The following is a 12351-nucleotide window of genomic DNA, read 5'->3' as shown; positions in this document are numbered from 1 at the left end:
CATCAATAAATCACTGCTCATTTAAAAATGACGTTTTTTACAAACTTTATTTCATTGATACATGTCCCCCAGGGCAGTATTCGGACCCCCATAAGCATTGTATGCCCAATTACTTGCATATAAGCCTTCAAAGTGGGCACTTTCACTTTTCACGTTCGGGTCCAATAGACTTCAATGGGTTTTGGTATTCGGTTCCAAACTTTCGGGATGTTCGAAAGATTTGGTGCAAACCGAATAGGGGACCGTTCGGCCTCTCCCTAATCAAATGTAATCAAAAGATTTTTTTGTACGAATGTTCATTCAAATCGAGCAGTGTATGGCTAGCTTTAGGATCTTTCCATCACAAATAAAAAAATGAATTGCTGTCTATCCACCAGGTTAGACTATACTAAATATAATTCAGTTGTTTTCTTCTTTCAAAGTAAATGATTAAATTTCTGTTGTTTATCCTCCTGACTGGCTGGCTTGATAAATGTTCATATAATGAATTCCATTCTTTATTAAACTGTGTAGTAAAGTTTGTTCAGTAGTTACCCAGTAATAGAGCCTAGATACTTCAAAGGCTGGGGGATGTTTAATAAGACAATACTGGACTATGCCAGGGATAGTTGTAAGTTGTGATTTAGATGTGGATGCTACTTGTTATTAGGCATACACTGAAGCAAACAAATTGTGGCCTTTCAGCCAATTTTCCTCTAAGCCTGGTAATGACATTGAAGTCCTTTTATGCCTCTGTCCAAGTTTTTTGCTGCTTTACTAGTGAACAGAGGTAAAAAAAAAAAAAACTGTTTAAAGTGTAACTGTGGCTAAGACATAGACATTGAAGTATTTACATATTCTTAAAACCCAAAAAAAAAACCCCAAGAAAATACAAGGCATCCCGGGCTGGCTTCCTGAAGAGGCATCACCACGGTGCCCTTCCTTTTCAGGTCATTCATGCACAGAGCAGAGCTGACGTCTTTATGTCAGTGCCAGTCTTTGCACCTAGAGGGCTAGAGGACTTCCCACTGCCAGGAGAAAACTAAAGAAGAATAGGATCCAGCGCATCACATAACCAGCAAAAATAATTGAAAAGTAAGTATAGTAATTAAAAAACAGCATGGCATACAGTGTAAGGGGACTCCTCGGGACAGGATGGGGGCCTTTATAGCCTACAGCAGCGGTGATTTAAAAACAAAAGAATCAAATGCACCTTTGACATGTCTGGAAGGATGTACAATAGATTTGTTTTTGTTAATTTGTTATTATTAATAAGATATTTAGTGACTTTTATTTTGAATGAACCATTGCTTCGACGAGGTAAGTATTGCACCGAAAACTGTTTTTTTTTGTTTTTCTTTAGAATAAATAAGAGACCACTTCAGCTGCCAAAGTTGTATACCCTAATGGTGGCATTTTTATATTTTTCCTTGTGTTTTTGCACAATAATTTGTGTTATTAGAGGTAGCTAATACTGTGTGCATGCTTGTGTTGTTGTCTCTTTAATTTTTTTAAGTTACGTCATAGTTCAAATAATCAAATAGAACAAAAAATATGCAAAAATATTGGAAATGAACATAAATATATTTGTGTGTTGATATATTTTTCTTATTCATTCATTGAAGGACTCAGGGTGAAGTATTTTCTGAAAAAACAAAGTCATGCTGTTGTCTTTAGGAGATTGGACACTGGCAAACAATGCTGTAGGGCAACCTAGTATAACCTCTACCACTCCCATCATGCTTCAGGTTTTTTTAGCTAGTGCCCTAGGAGAATGAATGTCTTCTCTCCTTCAAGAGAAGCAAACTAATTTCTTTACTTTTTCTATATTTTATCAAGACTTTTATTCTTCAAGCAAGTTTCCCCAATGGCTGCAAAACTAGAAGAGCTCATTTGCAGATTTCCAGAATTGATAATCCTTGGTATAGCTATGGAGACAGTACACAGATCCTGCTGAGAGGAAGACGTGGGGGTATCCTGTAATGTAACCTGTGGGCATGGGACTCTGCTGAAGCACTTTCCAGACACTTGTGTACTGAGTGAGTTAGTCACAGAGCGCTTTACAGGTACAGAGCCATGATGCACCAGTCTGGTGGAATCCTGTTCCTGAAGACTCCATGGGAGCATCAGTTCATCAAACCATACCACACAGATACCCATGGGTAATCTTAGTGAAGGGTGGGTACATGGTGTTATGGTGATACAGTACAAAATCAGCATTGAAGAGAAAACCAGCACACTGAAGTTCAATATCAGCAAAAAAAAAAAAAAAAAATCACTTGGATGACCCATGAAGATGAGCTTGTCCATTTCCCAAAAGTTAAGTATGGACAGCATGGATTGCTAGGTGGGAGCTCATCTTGCCCTAATGTTGCCTTTTTACACTTTTTTTTGGCTTTTTGCTTTTTTTGTTTTATCATTTTTCTGGTGTTCATTTATGCATTTAGTGTCCACTTTCCATATTGCAGTATTAACCAGTCCTGTCATTTCAGTGTTCCTTATGGGACAAATATAAACAGGAAATAAAGGTCTGAGTATATGTGAAATGTCACTTCCTACTTTTGCCCACTTTAGTTCTACTTTCAACAGGTTAAATGGACTCTCACTTTCCACTTTGACCACGGGCAGGTTAAGCATAGTATTTTCATATTTCAGTCCACAGTAAGCCAAGTGGCTATCCTATTCATGGCACAGTCTCCGGCTGTGACCATCTGTTTCTCCTTGTGCTTAACAATATATACAGATATATCTATATATATAGATATATAGTTTTTTGCACTTTGTCTGACACATTTAGGGCCTCATGCAAACTGGGTGTTTAGCTCTGATGCATGGGGCTCAAGGGTTTACCTGCAGTGGGAAGGTGCAGGTGCACCGTCTAGCCATCCAAGAGACTTTCTTTCCTCTGTAGACGACATCAAGGATGCCTACGTGCATCTTTTCATTGCAGCAATGCTTTCTGCGTTTTGTGGCGGGTATGCAACAATACCAATTTGTTGCTTTTGCCTTTGGTCTGCTCACTGCATCTTGGGTATTCAGTGAGGTGCTAGCCCTTGTATTCACTCTACTAACCTCACAGGGAATTCCCATTGTGGAATACCTTGATGAGCTTCTAATGAAGTAACATTTAGCACTGAACCTCCAGAAAGCAGCATTGAAGCTGACTCATCACTTGGAGTATTCTGTGCAGGGTTTTTCTTCCAAAGTCAAAACACTAAACTTTCCACTCCCACATTCAGTCTTTGCAGTCCAGGAGCAACCCAATGCTCTGCTTTTGCACAAGTTTTCTGGGTTCGATGGTAGGCTTTTTTAGAGCAGCTCCATTTGCCCATTCTCAATTGAGACAGTTGCAGCTCAGAATTCTGGTTGCTCTGCCCTGATTGCTCTCAAGCCAAGCCCTGAAATCAGGAAAACCTGTCTTCCAATGTTCTGGAAGCTGCTCAAGTCAAATGCCAGCCTAATGGGCTGGGGAGGAGTCCTGGACAACCCTCATGAATAAGGAAGCTCATCTCCCTATCAACATACTGGAAATTATCTGGCTATCCCTTCAACACTGGACCTCCCAATCGTATAGTCTTCTGACCCAGCTTGATGATGTCATAGCAGTGACCTTTAGAACACGAAGAACTTCATGTTCCAGCCCTGTCCACTGTGCACATTACAGCAGTGACAAACTGGCAGGTAGACTTTTTCAGTCAACAACATCTGGACTCAAGGGAATTGGTTTCACCCAGGGGCATTTATGGGACACAGGTCCCTCCCCTCTGTTCCTATAATCCACTCCTACTATTGCTTTGCCACACAGTTGGAGCATGATAGGAGTGGGAAGGGTTATACTAGGCTGTCTTATAGCTTTGTTTGCCAGTGTCCAATTTCCTGAAGGCAGAAGCATAAGCCATTGTTTAATTATACTTGACTCTGTGTCCGCAAAGGAACTACAATAAATGGATTTAATGGCACATAAAAAGTCCTGTTTTTTCTTTTTTTCACATATATGAATAGATTTGTGTTTGTAAACAAATCCATTCATTAAAACTGATCTCTGACATGAGTACAGTGGCTTCAGCTTCCCACATTCATATGAATGGTTTTGTTTATTTTCAGATCTATTCATACGTTATAAATGAGTCTTACAAAAAAAGCCATTCAAGCCAGCGATCATTAGAGGCTGCTGCTGTGTGAGCTGAATAGAAGTGGTCACAGGGGGTAGATGGCTGGGATCAGAGCAGTTTAACTTGGGATCGAAGCTGTGTGACAGGGGGAGATGGTCATGACTGGAGTGATCTGACTGAAGGGGAGATTGACAAGGACCGGAGAAGTTTAACTGGAGATAGCTGGAACAAGAGCAATCTAGGGAGGAGGTGGCCACAGATGTAAAACAGCAGCAGAAAGATGTAGATAGGAGTGGTTCAAACAAACTCTGTAAAGAAACAATCTGACAGTGGTACTCCGTATGTAGCTCCTTGTTCTCCTTACTGCACACTGAGCACTGACAGGCTATATGCAGCATGCAGCCAAGTGTTGGGCATAAGTGCCCTACAAGATTGGTTCGGTGTGATGTTGCTGCATCCCAAGTCACCTTATAGTGTCTTGAAAAAAAATTTTCATACCCTTTGAAATTTTCCACATTTTGTCGTATTACAACCAAAAAAAGGTAAATGTATTTTATTGGGATTTTATGTGATAGACCAACACAAAGTGGCACATAATTGTGAAGTGAAAGGAAAATGATAAATGGTTTTCAAAATGTTTTACAAAAAAATATCTGAAAAGTGTGGCGTCCATTTGTATTCAGCCCCCTTTACTCTGCTAGGTGAGAAAGGTGGTTCTACAAAGTATTGACTCAGGGGGATGAATACAGATGCACTCCACACTTTTCAGATATCTCTTTGTAAAAACTTTTGAAAACCATTTATCATTTTCCTTCCACTTCACAATTATGTGCTGTTTTGTGTTGGTCTATCACATAAAATCCCAATAAAATACATTTACGTTTTTAACATGACAAAATGTGGAAAATTTCAAGGGCTATGAATACTTTTTCAAGGCACTGTAAGTAACACACCACATGGCAAATAGCCATTTACCTCTCTTATGCTAAATACAGAACACCTTCCCTTTGTTATAGCAATGAGAAGTTGGTGTACCATAGTCCAGCAAAGGAGAACAGGGCTGACAACATTGCTTGGGATTTCAGTTTAGCACAGGCAGGGTTGTCAGCCGACTACAAGAAGTTGGTACCTCACTAGATTTCTCACAGGATCAACAGGTAATTTTCTGTACTCACAGGGCTTTTAAAGAGACAAGCCAAGGGAAAATGTGCAAATATTACAGAAATGTACTGAATTTATCAGCATCCAAGATGGAGTTGATGCTCCTCCTGACAGAGAAAAAAATTCACATCATAAAAAAAAATAATAAACAGTACCCTTTTAAACTAACTATACACTGTATTTTAAGCTTAAAACATTCTTAATAATATTGATCATGTTTATCTAACTGCAGCTGTTTCCTAGACATGACCATATTTATTGAATGTAGAGGGATTAACTTATTTACAAATGTAGACTTAGTTTCTAAATTACTAAGCTTTGTAGTTGGGTAAACATTGTGAATGAAGGACCGTTCTTATTGTTAAATTAGTTTAACCTGATCCAGTCAATGTTTTTTTCCTATATCTAAGTTCACCTTTAGGAAAAAAATTATAAATGCACATATTTGTGTAGGAAAAAAAATATTCATTCATTAGTTTTTCCCACAGGAGCATGCAAAGCATTGCACCCATGATCAATGGATCACGAGTGCAATGTCAGGCTCCTTCAGACACATCCTCCAGCTTTCTGTTTGTACTTCTGTTACCTCTATACAGGGGGAGCGGGGGGGGGTTGATTAAGCATGTTGCATGTCATTCCCTAAATACAGGGGTGTAATGTCTAACATGCTCCAAAAGTGAACTTCTCCTTTTAATAATATCACTTTAGCTTACATTTTATATGCACTAAAATGTGCTGTACATGCCATTTTTGTGTATTGATTTAAATTGGCTTATTCAACCTGAAAAATGTGTCAGTAACTTCAGTAAGCTTTATTTGTAAAAGAAACTCCAACATGCAGTTTTGACTCTTGCGTTCAATCACCTTGAGGTGCACTTTCATGCATTTACACGTGTAGAGTCTGTTCTATTAGCAACGCTGAATAGCGCAACTCGCTGGTATGAGCTGTTTCTATTGAAATCTCGTTTACAATGTACATTTGCATATGGTGTGAATGGACCCATAAAGGGTAAGTTCACCTTTTTTCATGAAAAATCCCAAATATCTCAGCAACCCCCTAAGACCCAGCTGCACATGGCAGTGTCCGTACACCATATGCTGCAATCCATGGCACGTGAGTGAGGAAATTGGACAGCACAGCCATGTGACCATGCTGACCATTGAGAACCTTATTTGATGCTTCTTCTTTCTGTTAGGCATCCCTGAAAAAATAAGTGCATCTCATTGGTCAGTGCAGTCATGTGCTGTAATATTCAGGGAGTCTAGCACCTTGGGAACATGTGCAACAGCCAGTTATCTTAACCATAAAAGTCTTTATTTTTATTAAGTAAACACAAGATAGCTTCCAGCAACAAAACAAAACTTCAAAAAATGCAACACAAAAGTTTGCTTATCTTCAACACAAATCAAACAATTAAATATGCAAAAGTCAAGTAAGGGCTTTTATCACAGGGTTAGCAGCGTCCAGCTTCAGATGGCTTTGTCAGTTTGTAGCCTACGCGTAGCCCACAACCACATTTCCTTCCAACTCCTACACCATCACACCTAATACTAAGAGCTTCCTGTTTTATGTGCTGCTTCCAGGAGCCTGCTTAACCCCGTAGGGATCAGAGTCCCCGTAGTCAGGAGTGGAGGTTCTTTTCCCACCTGAATGTCACTCCGAACCTCCAAAATTCCAGATCCTAAAATACGTCTCTACTAATACCGAGAGGACTGCGAGTTCTCTCCTTTACTTGACTACCCCAGAATTTCTCACCCAACATGGGTGAGACCCCTGAGTACACCCACGTTTCCCTTAAAGGGACCATAACCCAAATATTGGTGCTTACATAGCTCCAATCTAGAACCCATCCTTGGCGTCTTGTACAGTGGTGACGCTTGCCATTGATGGATACTCTTTCCAGGGCTCTGTTTTGAGGTGTACTGTGGATTGCTACTGCTACACCATCAGCACGAGGCATCACCTTTTAGTTTTTCATGAAAATGTGAACTAACCCTTTAATGATGTATTAATGAACACAAAGCTGTTTTAATCTGTGTCTTTTATATCTGGCCAGAATTCAGCTTTAGGATTGTTTTTTCAGACTTTATCGGAACACAAATATCTGAATCAGACTTGTGTGTTAGCAAAACTCAATTTTTCTGCAGTGCATTTGGTGCTATGGGTTCCTCCTGGTTTTCCAGCTGAGGGGATCTAATTCACTATGTGTACACAAACTGTTTACAAACAGGCCATAATATTACTGGCACAAAAGTGTTGCAGCTGCATTTCTTCCCATACACAGTTGAATTGTTGCAAGCTGTGAATGATTCTTTTGTGTTTGCTCATGGAGACAGCCTTATGGCACCCTGTGCAAAAATGTGGGTACTATGTATCATCTTCCAATACAAAAAAAAAAGAATCTTGATCTCTCTAACACTAAGTACTGTACTTTTGCTAAAGTTCATATCAATAAAAGTTGACTCGTACATATAACTCCTCCCTGGCCTTCTATATTAAGCATTTATACACCTGTTACCTGTATAATGCCATGTTGCCTTACTAATGCAGGAGTCGGTAAATCCATGCTGTTATGATGAAAGTAAAAGGGTGCAGTAGTCCAGAACTGGACCATAAACGTTCAAAAGAGCACTTTCTCCCTTTCCACATATTCTAATTTATATCCTCATCCTATATGTATCACCACTTTGGACATTTATTAACCATAGCAGATGCACAGCCACAGGTCCCATGCATGGTAGCATCTTAAAACAGCCCATTCCTTCCTAAAGCAGAATTAAACCCCCTATCCTTTACAGCCAAGGAAGTTTCCATCTTGGACTTCGTTTAATCTGCAGTTGCCATGGTGCTGCACATGTGATCAGCTATGACACCAGTCTTTTGATGACTTGACAGTTCGATTGAAAGCACATGCAACTGTGACAGTTATCATTCATGGCATGTCTTGAATGTGGCAAAAAGAGAACTGTGCTATTAAAAAATTAAGTGCTAAAAAGGCTGCAACTCAAAGTGATATACAACACCAACAGAACAGTAGGCTAAAAGGAGCTGCGCTGATAAAAAATAACAATCAATAAAAAACATTAAGTGAATAAGTGCATAGACCAAAAGTGCAATGTGCATATAAATGTGTATGTCACACAGAAAGTGCCATAATATTAATAAACACTATGAATCCGAACATAAATAAATTACAAAAAGTCAATAGTGCAGGTAATAAAGGTAAATGAGCCCAGAACAGTCAGTAGCAATAATATTCAGCAGGATGATAATGCTGCAACACCCAGTGATGAATCTTCATGAGTCAAAAAGCAATGTGAATCCACCACCTGAAGGAATACAGGCTTACCAGGCACCTCCAACCCAGACAATCAAAAAATTCCGATATGTCGGTATCAGCTGACACACTGAATGAATGATGGTGAGACACTCGGTCCAGCGGGAGGAACAAAGTTGAGGGTAGATGATCTTATCAAACGCATGTAACTATGGTTAAAAAACAAAAATGTACCGCTATAAGTAAAATCCGGTGGTTTATTTAAACTAGTCAATATAAGACAAAAAAGTGCAATAATATAGCAAACAATGGACGCCAGCCGGCAAAGTAAAAACACAGAGAAAACACGCCTGTGCAAAGCGGAGCATGACAGTATGCAGTGACGTCAGTATGTCGCTCACCATACGCATTTCGTCACACAAAAGGACGTCATCTCGGGGCATTTTTTTATTGATTGTTATGCCTTGAATGTAACTGTTTTGGGAAACAGTTAACTTAATGGATTTAGTTCCACTTTAAATGAGTCTGACCACATCCTATGGTTTAGATGCGCTTACCAAATCAATAAAAATTTGAATTTGTGGTCTGTTTAACCACTTCCCGCCCAAGGTACGTCATATGATGTCATGGACTTTAAGTGGTGATATCTGAATGATTCTTGCAGCTATCATTTTTTTTTTGGCTGGCGATTCTGTGCACTGTAAGAACAATCATAGCGGCAGTTCAGCCGCTTGATCATTCTTATCTAGATCTGGTGCTTCTCCAGGCTCGCCTGTGCCATTAGCAACCTGGAGAATGAATCGGTCACCGCCGGAAGTTGAACATAAATTTCCGGTGACCAGATTGTCCCTCAGAGGCCCGGGCATGATATTATGACGTCACGTCCAGGCCGGTGGATATAAACAAAGCCGAGCACGTAGCTGGAAAGGCCGAGAGAGTTCTGTTTTTTTTTTGGATCTCAGCCTTTCCAGCCTGGAGGAGAGATGTGGGGTCTTATTGATCCCACATCTCTCCATAAAGAGCACCTGTTACACACTATTCCTTTTACAAGGGATGTTTACATTCCTTGTAATAGGAATAAACGTGATCAAAAATTATTTAAAGAGAAAGTGTAAAAATAAAAAAATAAAAGTCAAATAAAGAATAATAAAAAAAAAAAAGAATGTAGGCAATTTTAAAACGTGACATGTTAAGAATCTACTTACTCCGTGTAACATCATCTTTCACTTTATACAAAAAAATTAGGCTAACTTTACTGTTTTCTTTTTTAATTCATGAAACAGTTTTTTTCCAAAAAAAACACATTTGAAAAATTGCTGCGCAAATACCGTATGGCATAAAAGGTTGCAACGACTGCCATTTTATTCCATAGAGTCTCTGCTAAAAAAAGATATATAATATTTGGGGGTTCTGAGTAATTTTCTAGACAAAAAATTGTAGGAGCAAAGTGCCAGAATTGGCTCGGATGGGAAGTGGTTAATGTTGGTTTTGTGGAGTTGAATGATGCTAAACCTGCTTTAAAGAAGGCATATGTAAATACAGAAATAATTGTTCTGGTAAGTATAAAAGTTGCTTTTACTTGCCAGATCATTTCTTCTGCATTTACAAAAGCTAAACTCTGTGTGCATGAGGCCTTAAAGGACAACTTCATATTTTGTGCTTTACAACACAAATATGCTTGTGCATATTTTGTGCTTTACAGCTTTTACCCCCTGTGTGAAACACATATAGCGAAATACCTTCAGCACTCCTTCAGAAAGTATAAAGCTTTTTCACAAAAATGTCTGGCTGAGTGCTGCTTGTGCTCAGCTGTAGGAATGAGGTTTGAGTTTGGAGCCACCAGGAGGTTCTGTGGAGCTCTGAATTTAAAGGAGTTGTAAAGGCAAAAGGTTTTTTTATCTTAATGTCTATGCATTAGATAAAAAAACTTCTGTGTGTAGCAGGCCCCCAGGCACCCCCCAACACTTACCCTGAGCCCCTTCTTTGTCCAGCGATGTCCACGATTCCCTTGGCCATTGCTTCCCGCGGCTGTCAATCAAAGTCAGTTAGCCAATCGGGAGAGAGGGGGACGGAGCTGAATTGCAGCTGCATGTTTGAATGGACACACAGGGCTGCAGCTCGGCTTGGGTGCCCCCATAGCAAGCTGCTGGTCTATGGAGGCACTCGTCAGGAGGAAGGGGCCAGGATCACAGAAGAGAGACCCGAGAAGAGGGGGATCTGGGCTGTTCTGTGCAAAACCAACTGCACGGAGGAGGTAAGTATAATGTGTTTGTTATTTTATTTATTTAAGGAACGCTTTGGATTGCATTTGCAGAGAATTGCTGTTTAAACTGGAAGGATTGTTCCCTTGCCATCACCAAATTGTATTATATGTGTATTACCCATACACTGAGGGTCAGTCTTATTGGGTGAAGGTGACTGGATCTTTATTACCTTTCCTGCCTCTCCACAGTGAATCTTGATTTTTCTTTTTCCGGGTGGACTTTATTCTGATTGCCTTCCAGCATTCCATTTTTAGAGATGAACTTTAAACATTGAACATCATGCTTTTTTATATTATTTTTTGAGCACTACACCCTTTACCTATATATAATTCAGCAATTAGTGTCAGCAGCTTTGTTTTTTATTTTATCATTAAGCGCAACAGATTATTTGTTTTCTTCACTCACTAATGTAGCCAGCTGCTGGACTAAAGAAACATGGAGAAGGAGACATTTGCCTCTTTACAATCACTTTACTTTTACTTTCTGCTGTTATGTTGATTGTTGTATTGCACTATCCCCTCCAATCAGCAGAGGGAGAACAATAGCAAGGAAAGCCTATGGACTTCTATGCAGAATGCTGAGGTTTATGGGAATTGTAGTCTGAAACATCAATCTTAGAATGGGACCTATGGCCCTTTGCTAAGGGAATTGCAAATAATAATTTGAGTGAGTAATACGCAGTGAGATGTATTCTCTGGGGTTATTTTTTTTATTTCATTTTAGTTGTCTTTCATTTTAAAGGGTGGCTAGATCACTGATTCAGCCCTTCAATACACTTCTACAAAAAGAGATCACTGATTATAATTGTATGCTGCTGCTATTTGTTAGTATAAATAGATTATTGCTGCACGATCTGTCACTATGGGGGAGGCAGGGAAGACTTGAATAAGCTCCGCCCACCTCAAACATGGCGAGAGTAGACATCAACAGGATTTCCCAATTACCCACAAAAAAGAAGCATTATGATTAGCATTGAGTTCTCTGTAGCATGATAGGAAGCCCACAAGCTGATCAGTTAATCTCCTTTAGTTAGAACTCTTGCTGTGACTGACTTGCAAACTGTAATGCTTCTGGGTACCAAGCTGATTGACCTGCATTTATTTTGGTTTAGCATGAGCAGCTCACAGTTTTTCTTTTATATTTTAGGTTCCACCAGGAGATAATACAACCCGGACACCTATACAGACTGATCTTTACACACAGGCTGCTATTTATGATCATATTACTAGACGCAAGACCTAGTCTATAATTACATGAGAAAATAATGTATGGTTAATAAAGCTATTGCAAACACAGAAAAATCTTGTATCTTTTTTTTTTCTTTACACGTGCATGAAAAATTACATGATTTCACTTGAAAATGAAAGGCCACAAATGGCCAAATATATCTTTTTTTTTTTTCAAATATCAAGTTTATTCAACTCCAAACAGGGGTGGGGGCCCCGATACAAAAAACATAGACAAAAAGCACTTTGTTGCAATCATTATATACGAGTCAACTAAGTACGAGATATTATGCAGTACATGCTTAGACGTGGAACTTCCGTTTATGTGAAT

General features: G+C 39.3%; 1 protein-coding gene across 1 annotated transcript in view; it reads left to right on the top strand.

Moving 5' to 3' along the window:
• CFAP299 (cilia and flagella associated protein 299) overlaps positions 1–12081 on the top strand; it is a 769046-nt gene extending 756965 nt beyond the window's left edge. The window contains exon 6 of the mRNA XM_073597947.1: positions 11941–12081. Within this exon, the coding sequence (XP_073454048.1) occupies positions 11941–12036 (96 nt within the window). The 3' untranslated portion in view covers positions 12037–12081. The remainder of the gene's footprint in view (positions 1–11940) is intronic.
• The last annotated feature ends 270 nt before the right edge of the window (positions 12082–12351 follow it).

Source organism: Aquarana catesbeiana, linkage group LG01 (assembly GCF_042186555.1).
Source record: "Aquarana catesbeiana isolate 2022-GZ linkage group LG01, ASM4218655v1, whole genome shotgun sequence".
Classification (NCBI taxonomy): domain Eukaryota; kingdom Metazoa; phylum Chordata; class Amphibia; order Anura; family Ranidae; genus Aquarana; species Aquarana catesbeiana.
This window is presented reverse-complemented; position numbering and strand designations above follow the sequence as displayed.